This window comes from Malaclemys terrapin, chromosome 4, assembly GCF_027887155.1.
Source record: "Malaclemys terrapin pileata isolate rMalTer1 chromosome 4, rMalTer1.hap1, whole genome shotgun sequence".
Classification (NCBI taxonomy): Eukaryota; Metazoa; Chordata; order Testudines; family Emydidae; genus Malaclemys; species Malaclemys terrapin.
In genome coordinates, this window is record NC_071508.1 from 99,451,528 (window position 1) to 99,478,245 (window position 26,718).

Here is a 26,718-nt window from a genome sequence, read left to right on the forward strand (position 1 = left end):
CCTAGAAATGGGGTGGTGAATCAGTGAACCCAGACAATATGAGGAAAGATGGTAGGATGGACCTGACCAATCTCTGGGACCAAGAAGGGTGTCTCTGGTAAGAAACAAAGTGAGAGGTGAAAGCAGGAGAGAGGGAGAGAAACACACACACATGATAAGTAAGCCTTTCCTATGTTATTTTTCATATCTAATGTAAGTGTCAAGATATTAATTAGTTGCATAATAGTGACAACAAATTTATCTATGTTGTTCCACAACAGAAACTTCATCCTTGTGAACAAAGAGGGCCAGATCCTCAACTATTGCACATTGGCGTTGTTCCATGACCAATAGCTCTGTGATAGGGGTTTTCAAACTTCATTGTACTGCGACCCCCATCTGACAACAAAAATGACTACACAACCTCAGGAGCGGGGACCGAAGCCTAAGCCCGCCCAAGCCCCACCGCCCCAGGTGTGTGTGGGGGGGGGGGGGGGAAGGAGCGCAAAGCCAAAGCCCAAGGGCTTCAGCCCCAGGAAGGGGGCCTGTAACCTGAGCCCTGCTGCCCAGGGCTGAAGCCCTCGGGCGTTGGTTTTGGCCCCAGCAAGTCTAAGCCAGTACTGGCGTCCCCATTAAAATGGGGTCGCAACCCACTTTGGGGTCCTGACCCACAGTTTGGAACGGCTGCTCTATGACCAGTTACACAATCTGAGGAGCTTACCCCTTTGTGAATAAGAAAATGGGAAGTATTTTTAACAGCATAATAATTGTGTCTTCAAACTATTGCATGACCATTCAATAATTGATTTTAAATAATTTTGCTTATAGGCTAAAACATATTTCCAATATTTACTTTGTATATGTGAATGAGAGAGAGAAAAATGATGGTGGTGTTAGTCCTTTTTGATTATTTTATTTGCCTCACACATTTTTCCCAATCCTTGTTGTCTATGGTATCCAAAGTTTCAAAGTAATTCTTACCAAAAATGTGAGCTTGGAGCATAATGTAACTGGTAATGAAGTAGAGAACATTTCACCTCTAGTTCACTGCTATGAATGCAGCACGTAGTAGTAGTGACCAGAAGTCATTGCTGTCTGATGTCTGTTCAATGACCTGTGTAAAATGAGTTGGCAGTCTCATTGCAGCTCCTAGTATACTGGTTCATGCATCACAAAAACTCTTTACACTTGGCTCCTTGTTGACCATCTCAAAAGAAAGGCAAGGACTGAATGGGTATAAAGGACAGAACTAACTTCTTACCAGGGTATCCCTCCAGCAGAGTACTGAAATAAGTTGGCAGGACAGTATGAGGAAGCTTACACAGCTAACATTGTTCTGTAGCTCTTTTTGTGGTATGCATGCTATAAAAGTCAGCACAAATAAATTACTTTTACTAGATAGGTGCCTTTGATTTAATGAAACTGAAGCATTAACTACAAACTGAAGATAAATGCTTGGGTTTATGATTTTTAAAAACTTATTTTCTAGCAACCTGATGAGGTCTTTCACATCAGAAACACTGACAGACACGAAGGGATAAAGAGAGAGCCCAGACATCATGGTGAGGGGGCAGAGAGGGGACCTGATGCCTCAGCCAAATCAAGGAAAATATCACATTAATTCCATTAATAAGACTGCAGCTCTCACAGACCCCCATAGGCAGGAGGAGCCCAGAGGCTCCTGGTTCCCTCGGGGCAGAATGTCTCTTTCTGCGGAGCCCTTTCAGACCCACCTGCTCAGTTCCCCAAGAGCTGTGATAATAGAGGCCATCTCCAGGTTCTCCTTTGTGCTCCTCTCATCCTAGTCCTGTATATCTAAGGTATTTATATAACCCACCATGACTGCACTATTCGAGTACCTCACAAGATTTCATATATGTAAGCCAGCCAGCTAGGTTGTGAGGTACGTCCATTTTACAGATGAGGGAACTGAGGCACATAGAGACTACAGCCCAGATTTTCAAAGGTGTTTAGTCACCAAAAGATGCAGATATGCATTTATTGGGATTTTTTGAATAGCACCTAAGCAGGGTAGGCACCTAACTGACACTGAAATTAATGTGAGTCGGGTGCCTAACTTGCTTAGACACTTTTGAAGATCCCACTAGAGGTGGAGATAGGTGCCAGCTACCTTAGTAAATCTTGAGCAAAGTGACTTTCTTAAGGCCACCCGTAAAATCTGTGGTGTAGGAGGGAATTAAACTGAGGTCTCCCAAGTCCCAGGCTAACACACTAACCACTGAACCACCTTTTCTTTCCGGGCCACGCTCCCACTGTGAAAACCCTTCGTGGCTTCAGTTACAGAGGCACTTTGCCCCGCAAAATGCCCCATTGTCTCTATGCTCTGATAGGCAAGAAAGGTGAATGATTTTATAAACACACACCTCTAGTCTCTATGGTTTATGCTCCAGCCATATATTAGATTAATCCAGCTGAGTCCGTAGAGACTATTCATGTTTAAATGTAGAGGGTTCCACTTCCTGTTTTCTTATTCTTTCCTGGAGAGATTCTGGCTTAGCCCATGAAAAATCACTTAAAATCAAGAGTCTCCTGGTGTGGAGAGTGACAGAATGGGCCTGCAGTGCTCTCATTGTGCCATATATGTGGCTGTGATGCCACCTTCTTGCCCCAAACTCTGATGTTCTGTGACCAGAGGCAAAAGCATCAGGGTTGAGTTGTTGCATAAAAAACCCCCCAAAACACTATTTTCCTTTCTCCCCGTCAGCAGTGGAGATAGCACTAATAGCAGGTGTAAAAAGCTATTTTCTTTTTGCTGGTAGAGTTTGGCTGTGAAATGAGCTTTCTGAAAAAGGTAGGTTAAACCAAAGGATTTGATTTAAAACCTTTGTCTTTGGGAAACATTTCCCATAATAACCAAAGTGATGCGAGGAGAGGGGAAGAAGAGAGAGACATTGGATAGGGGAGAGCCAAGGGAATAAAGGGGTATGATTGCTGCTTCCCCCCTCAGTTCCTTCTTACCGCTCATGGTGAGAGGTGGAGCTCCCTGCTGCTTCTGAAAGCCGAACTTTGGCTAGACAGCCTTTGTAAAAAAGAAGAAAAAATCTTGTATATAGTTGTAGGTTATTTAGTTTAGTGTTAATTTAGTGTAGTGAGTAAGTTAGTTTAAGTTGGGATTCACTATGGAGAAATCCCCAAGTTTTAAATGTGTCGTGCAGGGCCATGACCCCTCTTAGCGATAAGCACAAAAGTTGCCTAATCTGCTTAGGTGAGCGACATGAGGGACAAATGTTCTATTTGTACCTCGTTTGAGACAAGAATGAAAAAAAAGAGGGATTTCCTCCTTAAAATACATCTTCTCAAGAAGGCAATGCATCCTAGAGGGTCCTTCTGGCTGCCTAGCCATGTATATGTTGAAAGATTCTTGTGCTGCCTTTCGATCACTGGGTATCTACACTCCAGTAACAAAGAGGAAGCAGTTCAAGTCCCAAACAGAGTACAGATCTTACCACCATCAGAGATTTCAGAATGCCTCTAGAAGTTGATCTAAGCCTCCTAGACATCGCCCATTGGCATTGTCCACAACACACCTTTCTACACCAGACTTTGATGACTTTGAAGCAGTCATTTTGATATCTCAGTTGAGGACAATGTCTCATCTTCTACATACATCCAAACCCTGTATTGTGGAAGTACCTTTCTCTCTTTTACAATGCATTGGTAGAGATTACATCAGACAAGTGGGTCATCAGCCCAGAAAAGGAGGGTTACGTTATCCAGCTCACCCTCCTCCCTTTCCCCAATCCACCTTTCAGGAATCTGTCTTACAAGACTATTTTAGATCAAGAATTATAGTCTCTATTGGAATTGGGGGCAATAGAGGAAGTTCCTTACCAACACAGAGGGAAAGGCTTCTTTTCCTGCTGTTTCCTGATTCTCACAAAGAGAGATGGTTTTAAGAAATCTGATTGAATTTATCAAAAAGATGAAATTTAGGATGGTCACCATGGTATCTGTTGTCCCTTCCTTGGAGACTGGAAATTTGTGTTTGCCAGTGACCTGCAAAATGCTTCTTGTCATGTGGAAGTACATCCCAGCCACTGAAAATATCTTCAATTCATGGTACCCGTCATGCACTACCAATACACCGTGCTATTCTTCAGCCTATTGTTAGCCCACAGGGTGTTTTCCAAGTGTATGATAACGATAGCAGACCATCTGTGCCATGTAGGAGTTCAAATATTTCCTGACCTAGGCGATTGGCTAGTTTAGGAAGGGTCAAGGTCTCCCGTCCATAACAGCATCCTCCTTCTCAGACATCTGTTCTGTTGTCTAGGTCTAATATTGAATGTACAGCAATCAAAATTACATCAAACACAGCAAATATGTTTCATAGGGACTGATATCAGTGCCACGACTGCCATGGCTTACCTCCTGATGGACAGGTTCCAGTTCATAGCCTCTGTCTGAGAGCTCAAGACCAACTTGAGAACAACGGTGCATTCTTGTCTACAGCTCTTGGGACATATGGTCTTTTGTATGTACATGACTTAACATGCCAGAATTCACCTCATATGTCTGCAGGCCTCGCTACTGTCCAAGCATACATTTGCTGGACATACTCATTTACATACCCGTATGAGTGTGTAAGTCCCTGAATTGGTGGTGAGACCCTCAGAATGTATGCATAGGAGTTCCTTTCCTGCCACCAAAGCCAATTATGACATTGATAGGAGACGTGTCCACTAGGTGTTGGGGACCCATCTGGGCAAACTTCAGCTTCAAGCCCTTTGGATGCCTCTGGAACTTTCATTCCATATAAATATGCAGGAACTTTGAGGTATCGGGCCTCTGAGATGTTCATTTTCAAGTTCTCACTGACAATGCCATTAGTATGTTTTATCAGAACAAGCAGGAAGGTGCAATGCCATCTCAGCTGTGCCAGAGAGCAATCCACTTCTGCATAAAGAACAGTATCTTCCTAAAGGCCTTTCATCTCCCAGGGTTGAGGAACACTATTGTGAATTCCCTCAATAGGAATTTCATAGACCATCACAAATGCTCAATAAAAAGGGGTGCTCTGCAAGGAAGCTTCCATGAATGGGAATACCCAATAACAGACTTGCAACCACTCTAAACACCAAATGGAAGAGATTTTCTTCCAGGTTCTGACACAGATGCCTTTCTTCATGTCGTACCACTTGCGGTACATTTTTCCTCCAGTCCCTCTAATTCCTAGGATGATCAGGAAGCTCAGAAGAGACAAAGCAGCCTCATAGCATTTACCTGGCCACGGCAGTGCTGAAACAAAGATTTACATCAACTCTCCATTCATCCACCACCTCTGCGAGAGGATCTTTTGTCTCAAAATCAAGGCAAATCACAGCACCCAAACTTGCAATCTCTTTACCTAACAACATGGATGATCTCTGGTTGAGCAATGAAGAAAGAGTTTGCTGCTGAGAAGTCCAAGCCATTCCGGTGAACAGCAGAAAAAATTCCACCAGAACCACTTATGCAGCATAATGGAAAAGGTTTTCAATCTGGGCAGAATCTCATCAGCGATCTCCTGATAATACAGACATTAGACATATACTAGACTACCTGCATAGTGTCAGGTCAGTGAGAGTCCATTTAGCAACCATTTCTGCAATACACCCCACCAGTGGATGGTTTTTTTTGTAGCCCTTGATATTTGGATTTTTAAAGGGTCTTATCAATGTGTACTTTTCAGTGTCCAATGCATTACCTTTATGGGACATAAACTTAATATTGATGTGTCCCCCCTTTTAACCTTTCTCCTGCAATTGCTGTCAATGAAAACATTGGTTTTGGTGGCAATTACCTCTGTAAAGAAGGTGTCAAAGTGCCAGGCACTTCTAGCTGACCCTTCTTTCTCTCAGCTTGGCCGGTCTTAAGATTCCTTCTTTCACGACCTGCCTATCTCTGAAATCTCTTTGCCAGAGGGCTTCTTTCCCTTCCTTACATTCAGGGTGGAGTTTATTGAGCCATTTATGTCCCAATCCTGCAGTAGTAATTATCCTGTAGCTCCCTGCAAACAGAGTGAAGCAAAAGGAGAATGTTGCACCCTATATTATTGAGAAAATGCTGTTACCCAGTTAAAACCTCAAACATTTATTTAAAAATTAAGTGACTTTCTTTCCATGAAGAATTATCAAACCTCACAGCCCTGAAAAGTGCCATTGTTGAATATGTGAGGAGTTTCCACACAAGATTGTTACCTACATGGTACTTTTATTGATTCATGGGTGGTTGAAAGCAGTCTATTGACCATTACATTTCAAAATTCATTCATTATCTTGATGTCAGAGGTCAGTATTTAGAATATGGTCCTACAGTATTATTTTTGACATCATAACTTCTGCCTAGAGCAATAGAAAACAGTACACCCCAATGAACCCACTACAGTAACTCCTCACTTAAAGTCATCCTGGTTAATGTTATTTCGTTGTTATGTTGCTGATCAGTTAGAGAACATGCTCATTTAAAGTTGCGCAATGCTCCCTTATAATGTAGTTTGGCAGCTGCCTGCTTTGTCCACTGCTTGCAGGAAGAACAGCCCATTGGAGCTACTTGGGGGGACTTGGAACCAGGGGGGACCAGCAACCCCATATCAGCTCCCCATTCCCCTAAGTTCCCTGTGCAGCAGCCGCCCAACAGGCTATCAATTGCCATCAGTTCAACTGTCCCTCCCCCCACTGCCATGTGCTGCTCCTGCACTCTGCCTTGGAGCTGCTCCCTGGAGCCTCCTGCTTGCTGTGCGGGGAGAGGGAGGGAAGGTGGTAAGAGGGGGACTAATGTCAGGGTGTCCCTTTCCCTCCTGCTCCTGCACCCCGCTTACCCTATTTCCATAGAGCAGGGGGGAGAGGGGGAACATGACAGGGCTCAGGATGGAGGGAGCTTCCTGGCAGCAGCTTCTGTCTCAACTTGCTGATCTACTTAAAAAGGCAATGTACTTAGAGTAGGGTCAGCGTACTTAAAGGGGCTTTGTGAATCTCTCTCACACACAGGGTGTGTGTCTCTGTCTGCTATGCTGTCTCCCCTTCCTCCATTCATGCTGCCTTGTACAGTGTGAGGCTACATTAACAACAATGGGTTAATCCTTGAGGGCTCAACTGATTGCTAGTTCATCATTTAGCAGTAAGGCATTCCCTGGGAAATATCGCACCTTCTGACTTCACCACCTCAGCAAAGCTTGACAATCATCATCGCTGTGTACCAGTATTAAATTGTTTGTTTAAAACTTATAGTGTGTGTGTGTGTGTGTGTGTGTGTGTGTGTGTGTATTGTCTGGTGGAAAAAAATTCCCTGGAACCTAACCCCCCCATTTACATTATTACTTATGGGGAAATTGGATTTGCTTAACATCATTTCGCTTGAAGTTGCATTTTTCAGGAACATAACTACAACGTTAAGCGAGGAGTTACTCTAAGGCCAAAATGTTTTCATGTCGCAATTTTAGGTATGGAGAGAATTGTGTGTAGAGTAGTTAGAGGACTCTCTAGCTGTGGTTTTGTAGAATCAGTTTCTCTGTAGACAGAGATTGACTCTGCCTGAGTAATTTCATTAGATGTTTGGGATTATACAGTTTTCTGGCTAATAAAGTTAAATAAAGTAACTGTCTCTTATGTTTAAAATGAATAAGTGTGTAGTAGATTCCCACTTTGGTGCTTCATTTTCCATTTGGAAAAACATGTTGTCACCTGATTTTCAGCTACTTCTTATAGCTTTAATTTATATGTTTAAGTCAAACCATATGTGTTGGATAGAAATTGGTCTCCCTTTTATATTAAATGGCAGGTGATTTCTGATGCCATATTAACTGTAAAATGGACATTAGCTAAAGTGAGATCTATTAAGTGGAACAAACTTTGAATTAATTACCGTATATACTCGATCATAAGCTGGTTCGTTTATAAGCCGACCCCCCCAAGATGAATAAGTAAAAATGGAAATTTTTTATAACCTGTTCATAAGCCGACCCTATAATTCAGGGGTCGGCAAACTTTGGCTCACGGGCCATCAGGATAAGCTGCTGGTGGGCCAAGATGGTTTGTTTACCTCGAGCGTCTGCAGGCACGGAGGTAAACCTAAGTAAACAAAGTGTCCCGGCGTGCCAGTTGCTTACCCTGATGGGCCGGGACAGCAGCTGGTGGGGAATTTTTTTCGGGGGGAGAAGCTGGGAGTCAGGGGAGTAACCCCTGTGACCACCCCCCACAAGACATACCCCTAGCCCGGGACCCCCACACTCTTCCCATCCCTTCCCTTCCCACCTTATCTGGGGAGGGCCAGGGGACGATGTCTCTGACCTGGCTGGAGCTGCACCGGCAGGCTGGGCAGCACGGCCGCAGCCTGCTCCGGCAGGCCAGACCGGGCGGCGCGGCCGCAGCATGTTCCAACATGCTGGGCCGGGCGGCACAGCTGCAGCCTGTTCTGGGGGGGCCGGGCGGGAGGCACGGCTGCAGCCTGCCAGCCTCGGAGCTGCAGCTGCTTCGGAGGCTGGGGGGAGAGCAGCCTGGCCAGAAGCGGAGAGACTCTGGCCCCGCCTCTTCCCTTCTGGCTCTGCTGGCTGTGCTGCCTCTCCTTGCTCCCTGTGTTGGGGGGAGGGGCTGTGTCCCACCTCTCCCTCGCTATACCCGTTCATAAGCCAGCCCCCTTCTCTGGTGCGTCCCTTTTTTCACTAAAAAAAATTCGGCTTATGAATGAGTATATACAGTAAGTTCTTTTCTGATTTATATCCTGGAGATTAAGGTTATGAGTGGAATGATGTTCTTCTGTGGCTTCTATTTTATTATGGATAAGGCCCTATGTGAATTGCAGGATGATTGTCAAAAAATTGCAGCTGAGTTGCGGACAAACCATGGAAAATTGCGGAAAAGTAGTAACAGACTTTATTATTTGCAGTAAAAAAGTCCATTATTACTTTTCTGCAATTTTCCGCTGGTGGGGGTCTGGGGCTGAGAATGAGAACAGGGGGCTGAATAGTGCGGGCTCCCACTGTCGGCCGCCCGGGACTGAGAGTGGCCACTCGGGGCTGACAGTGAGGGAGCCCACTCTCAGCCCTGTGGTGGCCAGGACTCCTGCTGTCAAAATTATGGTGGAAACCTAATATTGCAGAATTTGCAATTTCCTCAATATCGGAAGTTAAGTAGGGCCATAATCATGGGTCATTTTTATCAGCACAGTAAAATAATTATATTATTTCATTGTGACAAGAAAAGTTCTTGATTTATTTTTTTCTAAATAGCTCGGTGTTGATTCATTATGTTAAATTGAGATGATTATATTTGCGCTCTTGTCCAACTACTTGCCTTGTTCCAAAGATGCCCAATCCTTGCTAAAGTAGATGGCTTTATTGGCAACATGCCAAGAACCCTAATCTATGTAGAACTTTTAAAAAATCAAAATCAAATGCATGCAACAGTAATATTTGCTTGTACGGTATTTTTCCTTGATAGAGAATTAGAAATTGTTTGTGGTTTGAACAGTTGCACCAGAATTTAATTATTACTTCTTGGCCTGTTGGTGAAGATGAAGTGTATAGAAGGTTTAATACCTGATATGTTCTCTGACTGGGAGCTATAAAATCTTTCCCTTGCAGCAGGTTGGATTCAGTAATTGAATTGGCCTTTCCCATCTCTGACCACTAAAATTCTGTGATAAACTCAGCCTTCACCCTGCAGTTTCATGGTCAGGATAGCGGGAGGATGAGTTGTATTGAGTATGTGGGCTTCACTTTGTATATGTAATGAAAGCTTTATTTGTATCTTTGTTTGATGCTGGATTTCATCTAGTGTAAAAGTTGTTTCCATGATACTCTGGTATTTGTTTTAGGTTTAGAATCGGACTGGATATCAACTTTTCTTGAGTGGTGTAATTTGTAAATATAATGAGAGGTGAGGTTGTTTTGACCCATTACAACTATGAGGCAAGATCCCGCTCTCATGAAATTTAGGTTTAGCTTTAAAAGTTATTCTTATTGAGTTGTCATATTTATTATGCATGTCAGATCTAGCTTGCAAAACAAGATAACACAACTCTGTAAAAAATGTTAGTATTTTAAAATATTTGAAAGCTGGTTCCTGTCTCACTGATGGCAGCTTGAAAAATATAGCTCAGCTTCTTTTACTTCTAAAAGGCACATTAAGAGCCTGATCCTTTGAGGTGCTAAGTATCTTCAGTTGCTAGTGACTTCACTTGGAGTTTAGAATGCTCAGGACCAAATATGATCCTAAGCCCAATGGCACTGAAAGTTGGGATTTCCCAACAAGGACAGCAAATTTAGACTCTCAGCTTTGAAGTGTTTGATGTTGGTTTCCAGGAAGAACTCACAGCAGTCAAGGCTTAAAAGCAGAACCATCAAGTTTAGAAATAACTTACACAGTAAACATTCATTCCTTATTCTCACTGTGAAATATTTTTAGTTAGGCTGCACCTGGAAAAAAATCAGACAAACTTCTTTGTTCCTCAAAAATACACGCATTTCATAGTTTTTTTATTTTAAAAGACAAACAAACCTGTGTATTAGTTTTATTTTTCAGTAGTTCTATTTAGTATTCATTGCAGCAGAAGCTCTTGGCAGGAAGAAGAATAAAAGGTTCTGACTAACTGTTTTGTAAGTTGTCCATTCTTATTGTATCAACATTAATTATTTTTGATAGATTTGTCCTATAAAAACCTTGCTGCACTTTTTGACAGGTGAAACTGTCTTGTATGTCAGGAGTATAATTTTTGAAAATGAAAGCTTGATTAAATGTATGTTTGGTTATTTTTACACATGGAGATATTCTCTCTTTAGGAAGGAAATGCCTGTGATAACATTGCCTTTAAAAAGATAATTTTATCTTTATTTAAAACGAGATTTGAATTTTCCATCACAAAATGGGTAAACAGTCATGTAGAATTTTATGACAGATACCATCTTTGTCTGAGCTATTAGATATTTTTCAGAAATAAAAGGTTGAAGATAGTGCAAGCAAAATGGTATTTAACATTTTCCAGCTTCATATTCAGTGTCAAAGGGCTATGATTAAAAATGTGATCTTTGATCCTGTAAAAGGATTAAGTTCTTTGTACTACTTTCTTTTTTTTATGTCTGTGTTCAGAGTCCCTGGTGTTCTTTATGCTAAGGTGATGACTCAAGTCATCCAGATCTGTTAAAAAATATTTTAAAAGAAATACTTATTAAAGAAAACTGGAAGCTTAACTAACACTCTCCATACTCAGGAATACTAGTACAGTTTTATTGTAACATATCAGACACATCCATTACCTGAAATCCTCTGGTAGCATTGTAAAAATAAATCCCCTAATATAAAAGTAACCTTAGTCTTGTGTAAAAATATAAACAGTTTCACTGAAAATGTATCTATAAGACTAAATGCTTATAAAATAATGTTGCCTTAATTTTAGCCTGGAAAAAAAAGGATATGGGGGACTAATATTTTTGATCTCTCTCCAGTTAGAGACAGATACAGACAGTTGCTCTATCCTGTATGAGGAATGAGCTGAGGGTGCTCAACACGTTAAGCATCAAATGCATAGTTTACAATGATTCAGAATTGAATTGAAGTCACAAGGAGTTGGATCAGCAAGGACAATAATAATAATAATTAATAAAAATTACACATAATAGATTTTAAGGCCAAAAGGACCATTGTATTATCTTGTCTGACATCCTGTCTATCATTGGCCATTAATTTAATCTAATTACCCTTGTATTGAGCCCATTGACTTCTGATTCATTTACTTCTAAAGCACATCTTCCAAAGAGGAATCTAGTCATGATTTGATGCACTCAAGACATGGAGACTCCACCACTTCCTTTGGTACTTTGTTTCAATGGTCAATCACCCTTACTGTTAACAAAAAAAAAAAAAAAAAAAATTTGCCTAATTTATTATTTGAATTTGTTGGGCATCAGCCTCCAGCCACTGGATCTTTTCCCACTAGATTAAAGAGTCCCTTACTACTCGGTATTTTCTCCCAGTTACTTGTACTGTACAGTTTAAACAAGTCACCTCTCAATCTTTTTTTGATAAGATAAACAGATTGAACACTTTAAGTCTCTCACTGTGAGGTATTTTCTCCAGCCCTTGAATAATTTTTGTGGCTCGTTTATGTACCCTTTCTGGTTTTTCAACATTTTTTTTTTCAAATGTGGACCCCAGAACTGAACACAGTATTCCAGTGTTGGTCTCACCAATGCAGAATACAAAGTACAATCATAGAATCTTAAAAATGTAGCGCTGGAAGGGACCTTGAGAACTCATTGAGTCCAGACCACTGTGCTCAGACAAGACCAAATAAACCTCCTTACAGCTACTCACTACTTCCCTGTTTATCCATTCAAAGATCATATTCGCCTTTTTTGTCACAGCATTACACTGAGGGCTCATGTTGAGTTGCTTGTCCTCTGTGACACCTAAATCCTTTTCAGAGTTACTGCTTTTCAGGATACAGGCCCCCATTGTCTTGGGTGCACACACAGACAGAGAAGGTGCAAGTGATGTGGTTTAATTAGGCAGCAACTTTATTAATTCAACTCCACTGGGAACTATCCAGCTAAAATATGTACAATGCAGGTCATGATTTCCCCTGGTGGAGAGCTGCTGTTCGCTCCCCACCCCGCCATAGCATGCCCTAGTCCATTGCTGGAAGCCCACTGCCTTCCCCTTGTTTGAAGGTTAAGGGTCTGGAGAAAGGGGGTTGTCTCCTCACTTTACCAGACATTAGGAATCCTAACCCCATTCCCCACATTCTTTAGGGGATGCCTTCCACTAAGTCCTCTTCCAATTCCTTATTATCAGGGAATCAGATCCTCTATGGAATGAGTACCTCCACTTTATACTTGCCATGAGGAGGTGCCAGCAATTAGTTTGACTGCCTCCCTCCCACTTGTGTACCCAGATGTACTACATCTACACGACAAGCTAGGAACCTGATTCCCTGCTAATGTACACATACCCCCACTAGCTCTCATTGAGCTAGCACAAGTATAAATAGCAATGTAGCATTGGTAGCATCAGTGGAAGCATAGCTGAGCCGTGTCAAGTATATACCCACTGGTTTCAGGCAGGTTTGTACTCAGAAGGGCTCAGCCAGGCCTCCTCTGCCGCTACCAGTGCTACTGCATCTACACTGTTATTTATACTTGTGCTAGCTCAATCAGAGCTAGCGTGAGTATGTGTACACAAGTAGGGGCATCATACCCCTAGTTTGTAGTGTAGATGTATCCATAGTTAACAGTTCCCTCCCTAACACTGGTCAAAAATATATCGATTCCCCAGTCAGAGCGGTGTACCCTATTGTCCCTGAATAATTCATGTAACATATATGATTTTTTGGTGGCTAATTGCCAAAACTCTCCATTCCAGATGCTTCACACATCTTCTGGCCTTGTCAACCTGTGGAGGCCTGGTGGGTTCCTGCTGTGTACTCCACTGCAGCATTTTAGATCAGTGTATAGTCACCTGCCTGGAAAAGGCCCTGGATCCTGCCCTAAGTCTCTGCCCTGATCCAGTGAGCTCCATTTGCCCTGATGGAAACCCCAGACCCAACTCTTCCGAGTGCATTCAAATCAGCTTTCAGGGCTGATTCTGGCATCCAGTCTTCCCATTCAAGGAAACCCTCCATGCACATAACTCCCAGTGAAGTCAATGGAAATTCCACAAAGGGAGAGATTGCAGGATGAACCTCTTAAAGGATAATACAAGTGCACAAGTAACAATGTTTATAACTTTCTTAAAAAGAATGAGGACCACTTAAAAGTCAAATTATAATCACAAAATCGTGAGGTGCAGGAGTGGAATCATGAGTCTAGAAAAGCTTTGTACTGTGTCCAATTAGCATTTTTACTGTATCATAGATTTAATGTGTGCTCTTAGCATAATTAAATTCCTACATTGCATGGTTACCACCTACCATTACACTGTTGTTAAAACAGAATTAGAATGTACTGTTCAAGAGATTGGCTCTACGCTCTTTACTCAAGCAAAACTTTGGATCAGACCTCAAGTGAGAAACTGCTAAATTGAGGATTTAGGATGATTAAAAACAGACAAATAGTATTCTTTTGCACTTGTTACATTTACTTTCATGTATAATGTATCTGGCTTGTCTATCAGGTAAATACAAAACAAAGTGCAAAAAAAATTATGAAAAATGTTCAGGGATGTAACCAAAAGAAAATGGCTAATGTTTCTTCCCCTCTAAGGGTAAAATCCTGGCTCCATTGAAGTCAGTAGGAGTTTTGCAATTAACTTTAGTGGGGCCAGGATTAACTCTTTTACTTGAAGATTTGGGAAAGAGTTTGAGCCAACAAATATGTAGATCACAATTGTTAAAGCTGTTGCTATAATAATATTATGTTTGCTGAATTCAGTAGCTTCTGGTCAGAGCTTACAACACAAGATATCTCACAGACTGTATAATGAGGTCTGGGAGTGGATGTAAAGATTATTGTTATTTTCTAGCCATTTCTTAAAGGAATCTTATTTCAACATCCTTCCATTTCTACTGCGGTGCAGTCACTGAGATTTTTTTATCTGAATGGTGAAGTGTAACTATTGCAGAGATGAAAAACAACATGGCAGTAATTTTTGGAACATTAAAAATATTATGAATCAGTTTGTATAAAGTACTGTAGAGGAGAGTCAGAAACTTACAAGTACATCCAGTGCATTTTAGAGTTTGTTCCTTTTTTTAGAGTTGTAGTGAGACACTTACATGGAGAAAATTACTATAAGCCCTGTACACACATACATTTTCAGTAAAATACATTTAATGCTATGTATAAGAGCAGCAATTATTCTAACTACCCGTTTTTTCCTTTTGTCTCAGCTCTCTAAGAAGTATGAAGTTCATGTTTGTGGAGAAGGTGGGGAATATGAAACATTCACTTTGGACTGTCCTCTGTTTAAGAAGAAAATAGTTGTGTAAGGAACTGTTTCTTCCCCTTCCTTAAATTTAAGTGATGGGAACATATTAACATTTAGCTTGAGGCAACATTTGTTGGCAGGAGTCGAACATGTCCTCTAAGTTCACAAACAGTCACTTTGTTTAACGCTGGCAAAGTCCTCTGAAAACCTAAATCAATGCCTGACAAGACGAGGCCTTCATAGAAGGCTATAAACTTTTTAGACATTTGCACTTTCGTTTACTTGCTGATTATGGCCTGCAGTAAAACTGGTACCTACACACTGACACTTTTATCCTTTCATGAAGTGCGAATTGCCTGTAATATTTATCTTTCATTACAGCTACATTTGATAAACTGCCACATCAGTAGCCTGTGGGTTCCATTAACTCTGTGTCTTTTTTTTTCTTCTTCTTTTTTCAACTTTAGTGACTTAGAATGATAATGCTAAACATTTTCCATCAGTTACTAAGGGGACATTTTTGAATGTAAACTTGCTTGAATCCATCCAGCTACTCTGAGCAGCTTATTTCTTTGCTGAAATTTGTTAAAATGTGTTTAGAGGTATATGCGAAATTTCTCTGTCTTAATTCAAGTTTCTCAGTACATGACGTTGAATAGCTTAGCCTTCATATTTTGAGATGTTTTGACTATTGCTCCTATTCTTATCCAAGTAAACAGTCTCTAATAACGGAATGTCACTTGCATACCATTTCAGATACATCAACTTATGGAAGGTCAGCATTATGGCACATATGGACATTTAGTGCTGTTATGAAACAGGCCTATTCTTTTATATCTTCTTCTAGCAGTAGTAAGCAATAGAGGAAATGTGGCAAATTTACTGTGCAATTCAGGGCTGATACTATTCCTGTTGAAATCAATGGCAAATTACCATCAATTTCAGTAAGAAAAGGAGCAGGCATTTATGGCACTTTATTATTTTAGAGATAAGATCTGTTTGGTACAGTGACTTCATCAAGGTCTCTATTTTCAGCCAGACAAAATGTTGTGGTCTGATCAGCATTGTATTGTTAATTGGTAATATTGGTACACAACAGCATCATCCAGAAAAAGAGTGGCTAGCTTTCAGTCTACATTTGTTATAAAATTTGTTAGTTGACATCATAAGATATGTTCATATCAATGCATTGAAATTTGTTTGGCTGCTTTTCTTTCTTGCTTGCTTGCTTTCTTTCTTTCTCACGCTCACACACATTGGGATTGGGTGCCTAACTCCCTTAAGCCCTTAGAAGTACCTGCCTGAATAAAGACAAGTCTGCGGTAAAATGATTTCATGTCTTACTAGAAAGTGTCAGTTATTGTTAAGGAGAGGAGAGGATTAATATGGAGGGCTATATTATGGTCCTTAGTCTCAGGTCTAGTGGAACTGCATTTGGCACCGAATCTAAGGGTAGTTTCTTTGAGGTACCACCAGACTCCTCATTGTTTTTGTGGATACAGTCTAACACGGCTACCCCTCAGAAAATTAAGATGGAACATATTAAATGGATTAAAAACTGGCTAACTGATAGGTCGCAACACATAATTGTAAATGGGGAATCATCACTGAGATGATGGATTTCTTAGTGGCATCCTACAGAAATCAGTTGTTGACTATCCTGTTTAATGTTTTTCTCAGTGACCTGGAAGAAAACATAAAATCATGACTGATCAAGGTTGCACAATACAAAAATTGGGGAGTGGTAGATAATGAAGAGGGCGAATCACTGACAGAGAACAAGCGAGATTGCTTAGTAAGCTGAGCACAAGCAAATAATATGGCTAAATGTAACTATATATATCTAAGAATAAAGAATGTAGATCATAGAGGACGTTATTCTGGGAAGCAGTGACTCTGAAAAAGATTTCGGGATAGGGTGGATAATCAGCTGAACTAGAGCTTCCAGTGCAACGCTGTGGCCAAAATAGCTAATATGATCTTTGGATGCATAAGCAGTGGAATGTTGTGTACAAGTAAAGAGGTTATTTTATCACTGTGTTTGACACTGGGACATCGGCTACTGGTGTCTCCAGTTCAAGAAGGATGTTGATAAATTGGAGAAGGTTCACAGAATAGCCACAATTATTAAAGGATGAGAAAATGTGTTTATAGTGATAGACTCAAGGAGCGCCATCTGTTTAGCTTAACAAAGAGAAGGTTAAGGGGTGACTTGATTACAGTCTGTAAGTACCTACACGGAGAACAAATATTTTATAATGGGCTCTTCAGTCAAGCAGACAAACTTATAACAAGATCTAATGGTTGAAAGTTGAAGCTAAACAAATTCAGACGGGCAATAAGGCATAAAAAAATTAACGATTAGGTTAATTAACTGTTAGAACAATTTACCAGGGACATGGGGGATTCTGTATGACTGACAATTTTAAAATCAAGATTGGATGGATTTTTAAAAAGATATGCTCTAGGAATTTTGGTGGCGGGGGGTGAGGGAGGAGGATTCTATGGCTTGTGTTATACAGGAGATCGGACTAAATGATCACAATGGATCCATTCTGGCCTTAGAATCTATGAATCTGTGACTCTATTATTGCTTTTTTAGAGGTCCTTGGCTATTTTGATAGATACTCTAGAGACTGTAGGTAGGCTATTCCATTCACTATGGTGGTGTAGATGCTAGGTGGTTAGATTGTCATAGTTCAAATATATTTCACTTCAGTAACATTTTGAAGCTTAGATAAAGATATACAAGTACCTCTAAGGACTTTTAAAGTAACAAAAATCCTATGTACGAAACTAGTCCAATTCTTCTCCCTAAAAATAACTTTGTCTGCATGAAATGTAGATCCCAGCAAAAAACAGTGAAGATGAGTCTTCCCCACAAAAAATGGAAAGAGAAAATCTAACTCACCTATTATAGTAAATAGACTCCTGGGTAGTATTTTTCCTGGATGATGTTTTTATCATACGTGTAATGTCTCACAAAATGCATTTCCTCAAATTTTTCTCTGAACAGAAAGGCAATCTGCTAGATTTGTGGATAAGAGAAAATTGCCAGTATTGTTGCTTGCTTTATTACAGAATGATGGCAGTCTAGTTAAGACTCTGTGACTTGCCTTCCCTTATAAGACTGATTTTTTCCTACCCTTCCCCCACCAAGCTCCCTTTGAAAATATCTCTTACTGCTGAAATTTCTCATGTCAGAGGAGAATTTATGAGGGACATGCTGAGTTAATTGAATTAGACATCTGAAGATGTACAAGTTTAAAGATATGCAAAATTTAGGAGAGAAAGGATGAACTTATGGCCAAAACAGGAAGGAAAGTCAGGAGATCTGGTTTTGCCAGAGTCTACTATAATTTGTTCACCAAATCACCTAGACTTGCTAGTTCAGAGGTGCTGAGCACTTGTAATTCCCATGGAAGCCAATGACACCTGTGGATGCCCAGCACTTCTGAAAAACAGACTTTAACCTTTTGCTTCAGTTGAAGCAGCCAAACAATCTTAACTTGGCCCTGCAATGATACCATGCAATAACCATACATTCATGTTTAATGCATATTAGCGTCTTTGGTCCCAGATTAAATTAAACTGTTGGGTGTTGTTTTTTGGGGGGGGGGCGGGGGGGAAGAGGGTTAGTTGGATTGTTTCATATTTTTTTCTGTCATGGTATCAGTACTGGGCAGTGTTTGGGTTATTTGGGTGCCCTAACTGCATTTCTGTAACTTAGCATGTTTGGAACACTTCGAAGTTTAACCTTAACTCTGAATTTTCTGGGTTTATGCTATTTGGTTTTGAGATGATTACAGCATCCCTGAGATGTTTTTTTTATCTTTAAATTACTTGTATATAAGGCTAAGATTTAGTTATGGGTATTTTTAATAAAAGTCATGGACAGGTCACAGGCAGTAAACAAAAATTCATGGCCCATGACCTGTACTATATACCCCTGACAAAATCTTGGGAAATCTGATGGGAGGGGAGCAGCTCAGGGGCACTGCTGGTGCTCCGGGGAACTGGGGACAGCCGTGCGCGGCCCAGGACTGCTGCTGGTGTTGGCGGGAACGACCTGAGGCCACTGTTCGTGCTTCGGGGGCCCTGGGGTCAGTTGCACCGGCCGCTGCAGAAGTCCCGAAGGTCCTGGAAAGTCACAGAATCCGTGGCCTCTGTGACAGACTCGCAGCCTTACTTATATATATATATCCACAAATTCCCTTCACTCCTGTCCTACTCTAGTAGAACCCATCTATCCAACCACAGACCATCCTCAAATTTATCCTCACAGATTTAACCAGACTTCAATAACTGCCATGAACTACCATTTCTCTACTCTCTTTGGTCAAACCCACTGTACCTACCTTATTCTTCTTCTTGATGGGGGTCTGAGATCCCCTCTTCTACTGCAGTGTTTCTTAGTTTTTTTAGCTTGGTGTCTTTATTTAATGCCAAATACAGTAAAAACAAACAAACAAACACACCCCATAGAATGTCCTATATTTATTTATACATACATACATACGTACATACATACATACCTTAACATCATCATTTCCAAGTAGGAAATGTATGCATCCTGGAAAAGAAATAGACTTCCCTAAATATTTCCTGGAAATTAATCAATAAACAAGAAACATTTATCAAGAATATCATCATTAAATCCTGTGGTATTCCTACAATCCATCTCTTATTGTATGTTTTTATTCATGGCGCGCATGAATTTTATCCGTTTCCACTTCCTGCTTTGCATGAGAACAGAATTCAAAATGAATGACTAAAGATAATTATTTGTTTTCGTACAGGAATATTTTATTGTCTTCATTTAATAACTATATACAACCGAGCCACAGATTTCATTATCAAGAATTTCTTAGTGATCCTGATTAAAAAATGCATTAGCATTCATTCACTAAAGCTGTCCTTTGGTATTATGTTATCATCTTAGGAGTTTTTAATGATCAATTCCAAAGCATGTTTATAAAGAAAAATGATATTTTTACCTGAACTCTTTAAGGAAATCATTCAAGTCTGACCAGATGCTTTCAGATGTTTCCAGTTTGGTTGGCATTATTTAAAAGGGTATATTAGAACTGAATCCCTGCACCTATGAAGTCTTATGTAGTACTGTGTCTTAGGGCTTGTCTACACGAACAACTAGAGTGCTTTGAGCGAGTTTCATTTCAAAGAGGACTAGATCAAAGTACTCGCACGAACTGTTCATGGGCATCAGCAGCACATGGACAGTTAGACCATGCCAGGCTAGCATGGGGTAGAGTCACATCCCGGCATGACATGAACTAATTATTCATGTAGGCAAACCCCTTATTTAAAGTATGCTTTGCCTCTGAAAAATCATTATGTAAAAATGGAATCTTGGGGTTCCATGTTTATTCTCTCTCAGAGACTCAATAAAAAATTTGTTCAGTTGCCAAGTAAATGAGAGTTTTTCTAACTTCCAGCCCTACAAATTGAACCTGGGATCTGGACGGTAAGGTGGGTCCTTTAACAGTTTAGCAATACCAATGGAACTTAGAGTTAATTATTCTATTGATGTGTGAACAACTATATCACCCATATCTCTCTCATTGTATCGATTCTTCAGAGCAAGGTATAATTTTTTAAAGTATTGGTAATAGAAACTTATTTTAGTTAGTGAAGTAGAAAATAAGAGTCTGAATACAGAGCAAAGTAGGTATCTTCTATAAAAAGATATTTTTTCAGTCACTTTTTGCCCATTGCTGTTCTTTAACGTTTTCCAAAGAGACATCTATCAGGTGTACCAAAGTCGTGAACCCTTGGGAACAAAGCAGTTGTAAAATTCACCAGTGGATTTTCAGCTTAAATCTTTCTGCTCCCGATATTGCTATTTCTAACCTACATTGACTGTCGTCCTGATAACAATAAGCCAGATCATCACCTTTTGGAAATTGATATAGCTATGCTCATTTAGACGAGCTGAGGATCTGGTCCAAAATGTTCTAGGGACTATTTGCAATAAGAACACTCATTGGTTGTGTTCTGACTATAAACACTGGTTTCTCTAGCTGATGCCAATGTCCTTCCTTTAACAAACTTAATTTTATTATTTGACCCCCTGGATATCTTCCACTTACTCTGTAAATAGATTACATCCTGAAAGTCTTAGTTTACAAAGTAGAGTATCTGTACTTACACTTCCTTAGTGAAAATGTCAAGACTGGTTACTTCAGTGTAATTCCAAATGAACTATCTGTGGGCCAATAGCTTTACTGAGTACAAAACCCCCCAAAATTAATAATTTTTATGCATATGACTTTCTCTTGCACCTTCTGAAGCTAAAACCCCATTGTTTAATGTTTTATGTTTTCTGAATTAAATTTATGACAATGAAATAAAATGCAAATTATGAGAGTCTGCTGAGGTTTTTTTTTATATTAAACCAAAACTTCTGACAAAAAGAGTTTCTCCTAATTAATCAGCTTTTTTTAAAAAAGCAACAAAACCCTTGAGCAGTAGTTGGTAAACCATGTTGAATAGTAGTTGAGGGACAATGGGCATAGCCTATCCATAAAACCATGCATTAAAATACGGTGTTTATGATTCTGTATTTCAGGGACTCATCCCAAGTAGTTGTACATTCAGCTGATGCATTTGCACCTGTGGCTTACCTCCGCTTTTTAAAATTACACTTGGAAGATAAGGCAAGTACATCTTTCTAAATCTTATGTTCCGTTTAATAGACAGTGAAGACATATGGACTACTTCCTTTTTATGTTGCTTTTCACAATTTGGACTTCATCCAAGTTTTTGGCTCTGTCCTTCTATTTGCTGTAAAACCTGTACTTACTTTAACTGGTTTTTGGGAATTGCCATCGGAAAGACCCAACACAGATGCTCACTTGTGCCAAGTGAATGAATGGAAATAGTATTTGTATAGCATTTTTCATCTTGAAACCTCAAGGCGCTTAGCAGACACTGTTCAGCCAAGCACATGTGCAACCACTGAAGGGCAGCCACCCACGCTGTGGAACACAACTGATACTTTTGTATTAGGAAACCCTATAAACAGCGTTCAGTTGTTGTGAGGTTGATTTTCTTATTGCTATTTTTGGTGAAAAGTAGATGTCGTTTAGAGACCTGTTGATCCCCAGTAGATGAGTTGTATCTACCAGACCCTCATTTCACATATGGTAGACAACCCAAGATAGTAATGATTCTAAGTCTGGGAGGTGAAGCATCAGTTCCTAATCCTATTCCAGTCAGCTACCCCTCAGTAAGATGAGTTTACTGCAGAGGAGATATTCTGTCATATAAGGAGAGAGCTGACCAGCCAAACTTGATAGAGAGCTTAAGAAATATTAGCAGTAGTTCAAAGGGATTCAGTTTGTTTCTAGCTTATGGTAGCATGGAAAGTGTGCAATGCAGGAGTAAGAGCTCTAGTAATGGTAATGGTAGAGGTACATGTGTGCTGAAAGATTCTTGAGTATTGCAAACTTACCCTGACTATAGCATTGCTAATGAGGTTCAAAGACAACATTCTTTTCTTCCTTTTTGTGAGCACATTTTACCATTCCATTTTCTCTTGATTATTATACATGTGCAGTGAACCTTTCTGCCTTTTGCATGTTTATAAATGGTAACATTTCATTTACAGACTTCTGTACCCTTAGAGTAATATTGAAATTCGGTTGTGCAATATTTCTGAATGATAAAAAAGAACATATTGACATGTTTCTGCAATTAATGACATGTTAAGATTTTTGTAAAGGGCTGCCAATAGTACCTCAAAGTAGGACTTTTTGTTACCAACTTTATTTTACAACATTAAACTTAGGCACACTTACTAAATAATGTTAAAATGCAAGTAAGTTATATGGATAATAGATTTATAAGAGATTTCCTTGATGGCTTTTGCGTCAGCTATGAAGGTATTTCTTCTTTTAAGATCTATCTTGAAGACTGCTTTTGTTGAGGAAACATGCCTGTTGATCTTCCTGCTGTGCTAGAAACCTTCTTGGTATTCCTTGGGGGCGATGAAAGGGGGTTCTGGTATTGCAGCTGATTGTAGTTTACTTTCCTTTTCTGTTTATTTTTACAATCTGAAAATCAGTCAAGCTACTTCATATACAGGGATCATTACTGAATGCATCAGCGGGTTTTTTTTGTTGTTCATCTGGTGACTTTTGAACACGTCAAGTATACATAGAGTATCAATTGTCTTTATTTAGGAGAGACAGATTGTATATTTTTATCAATAAGCAATACTGTCTCAATTTTTGCATTCTCTCTCTCCAAAGAGATAAAATGTTTCCCTATTTTCTTCCCAAATGACCTCATTCCTAGCTTTCCAACTGTGGCAGGTACTCCCTGCTTCATCCTATCCATTTCTTGTTTGGGATTTTTTAAATGTAAAATTTTAAAATATTTGTATGAGAGACTGTGTGAAAATTATGTCAACCAACTATGTGAAGTGAAACCAAATAAGCTGAATAATAGAAAACTCTGGTGAGGGAGAGTAGTGGAAATATATTAATATTTCTTTGGGGGCACTGACTTTATTGCTCATGGCAAACTTGATGCTAAAATGCACCATACATCACTACAGCATGACAGGTTAGGGAAAATGAAAAACACAAAGCTTTACATAAATCAGGCAAAAAAATCGTATTAAAATGCATTACATTTTATATAAGAATCAAGATTTTACTTTTATCTATTCAGAAGCTCTTTTCCCCTTCTTATGTAGATGTTTCAGATTTTGTTAAAGCCTCACAGTTTCAAGCAGTTTTATAGCAAATCATATTTCAAATTCATTGTAGACAAAGCTGTCACATTCTTAAAGAGGTAGGGTTATAGAAGCATGGTCTGGATTTTGGTATACACTAACATCTTCTAGAGTTAAAAAAGAAAATAGTTTGTTTTCTAATGATGGTGTCATGGGAAAAGGCATTAAAATCTTTTGGCTCTAGATTAATTTATGTCATGGTATACTAAGCTATGTTTTCAAGAAGTTGTTACTATGGAGAGGCAGTCAATCTTTGAAGAGTGTAACATGTTACTAACTTAGCATAGTTTAACCACGAAATGTTTAAGTGACACTGTCAAGATTGATAACCATTGATAACTCTTGTAGTACAGTACCTTTTCTCCTCCATTATGTGTTTACAAAACCCATGAATTTTTTTTTTAATCAGTCGGTAATTCAGCCCTTGAGAGCTACCTTACCACAACAAATCACTGTGTATACACAATGGGAAAAATGTACTTCAGTAGAGAAATTGATTTTAGTTTCAAGAGGTTATTAAAAGCATGAGAAAAATATTTGCAATTTATGAAAAATATATAAAAGTATTCATTTATAGAATTATTTTGGAGAATCCATTAATAGACTGCATAGTATTTCCAAACACTAAAAGGCACAGTGATATGTGGCTCTAATATAAATCACAATATCAGTTTTGTTATGCATATCTCATCGCTGAAATAACATGTCTATTTCTATGTTCTAAAAGTCCCTTCTCTTAGTTATGTTTCACAGGCATTAATTTTACATTCTTTGAATTGACTATTTTATAATCATTTCCACAATTTTGGGTAGTACAATAAAAGAAATCTGTGCTCTCTTTGCCATTCTGTGGTGCATTTTCTTCAGATAAATTTCTTCATGTTTAACTACAAAGACTGGGGGGAAATTTGTTTTAGATTGTTTCTGGCAGCACAATGAGCTGTTGTGCCTGAGGGAGATTAACATTTTATTCATTGTTCTCGTTTAATACATTACTGTGCAACTTCAAGACGTATTTTTGCATAATAATTGAAAAGCTTTTTCTCCACCCTCTTTTCTTTTATTACCAATGATACAGAAAAGGCTAAAAAGATAATTTTCTTAATATTTTTATTAAAGTTTATAAAAACATTGGGTATCAACAGATCAAATAAGCTTTTTTGCTTGGTTATTATAAACAACTAAAAATAATATTGTTATTAATAGCACATTCATTTTGATAGTCCATGGAGGCCTCACTTACTTCATCAGAAAAAACAAGGTCACCATTGTGTTGTAGAAATCTAGCTTCATCAATATTTTACTTCTCCTATAAGAGCTTGGCTTTGTACAGCTAAAATGTGAAAAAGCTTTTCACTTGTTCATTGTTTGCTGTGCTTGCTGTCGATTCACACATACCCCTCCCCCAAAACACATCCCATCACATGCATATAATGAGTGAAATCTTAAACCCATTGAAGTTGAATGGGAGTTTTGTCATTGGCTTCAGTGGGACTAAGATTTCACCCATTGTATTTTGCTTTATAGTTTGCCCATATGAAATCAGATGCTTCTACACAAGGTCACTGGTTTGAATCTGACCCAGGTGGTAGTGAGCTAAAATTGTTACTGTCTGATAACTGGTCATTGGTATGTGAAATACACTGGTAGTCTTTGTCAAGTTCCTAGTGGACATGTGTCCATATTACAAAAGATAACATGACAAGTAACACCAATTGGCACCCTTGTTTATAATGTTTATAAAGAGGCCAAGGATTAAATGTAAACTGAAGTATGCTTTCACTCCTAGCAGTGGGCACTCCAGACTAGGGCTGAGGCATATGGAGCAGTGTGGGGAATCTGTGCTGTGCAAGTTCCTTGGAAACAGAGGATTTCAGTCTCCAGGACTGTCAAGGGGGGGTATCTTTCACAAGCACCCAAATTCACTTCGCCAGGAAAAAAAAAAAAAGACTTTTGAAACCTAGAGAGCTTGGTTGAAAAGGAACTGGTTCTGTCTGTGTACTTGACACTCTTGCGACCTTGGGCAAATTGCTGAATCTCTCTGTTCCCTAGCTTAATCATCAGTAAAAAGGGTATAATGTTATTGTAAAACAGCCTAGAGTGCTTTGGCATGCTGAAAGCATGCTATGATGTCAGGAGAAAGGGCAGTTACCTTGCTAAGTTATAGTGTCTCATGAATAACAAGGGATAGAAACCAATGCCACATACCACTGGAAAAATGAGAACCACACCATTTTAATGGACAACAGTTTTCTCTAATTCTGGTGAGTCATATAATATGAAACTTTAAATCACATCCACCTTATAACATCCCCCGCCACCTTCATTTTTCTCCTAATTTTATTGGCTGATGTTTTAAGAACTGCTGATTTCATAAGCAGTTCTTGTTTTCATGTTCAAACGCAGGAAAAATTGCCCAGTAAAATTAAGTGGAGAAAATGTTAGGCTTTGAGGGAAAAGAAAGGACTGTAAGTCTGTTTACCTACATTAGGATGTTGTAGCTCTAGTTGAATGCGTAAATTGGACCGGCTTATTGCCACAGCAGCATGGGATTCCACTGCTCTACAGTCAAAATGCTTCTGAAATAAATGTAGTCAAACTTTACTAATTCTGCGTCACTGAGAACAAAAATGATGCTTAAAATTGTTGATTGGCTCTAGTTTTCAAGATATGCTATTGGGTCAGTGTATACGACCCTTGACTTGGGAATGGTGGAGGATAAGTGAGTTATAAAGGGAAGGGATCTCAATTTAAACCAGAAATGACTAAAATACATCTTTCACTGGATCTATGAATAAATCTATGACTGGGTTTGGACAGTACTTTCTTTTTAGGCAAAACAATGAATGATGCAATCTGAAGCTGGTATTGCGTCATACATGATATGAATTGCATCATGTTATTCCTAGAAGTCATGGATGATGCAGTCATAACGAAGCTTACATCACTCTGCTGAACAAATTGCCCAATATTAGCTCTAGAAATCATACAGTGTCGTGCTCTCTTATTTGTCAGTGTTTGATTTTGCGAAGAGACACATTTCTGTTTAGCCAAAGTGAGCAGAGATGCCTCGTACTTGTGTGAACAGTGCAGATAACTTCTGCTATGTTTGTGGTGAAG

The 26,718-nt window shown here is 39.4% G+C and overlaps 1 protein-coding gene across 3 annotated transcripts in view; it reads left to right on the plus strand.

The window, feature by feature from the left end:
* DPH6 (diphthamine biosynthesis 6) overlaps window positions 1-26,718 on the plus strand; it is a 353,170-nt gene that overhangs the window by 128,179 nt on the left and 198,273 nt on the right. For 2 of the 3 annotated variants that reach the window (XM_054024803.1, XM_054024806.1), the window contains 2 exons: window positions 14,800-14,894; window positions 21,427-21,514. The exons of the other annotated variant lie outside the window; for it this stretch is intronic. In XM_054024803.1, coding sequence (XP_053880778.1) covers window positions 14,800-14,894; window positions 21,427-21,514 — 183 coding nt within the window. The remainder of the gene's footprint in view (window positions 1-14,799; window positions 14,895-21,426; window positions 21,515-26,718) is intronic. 3 annotated transcript variants of the gene reach the window in all.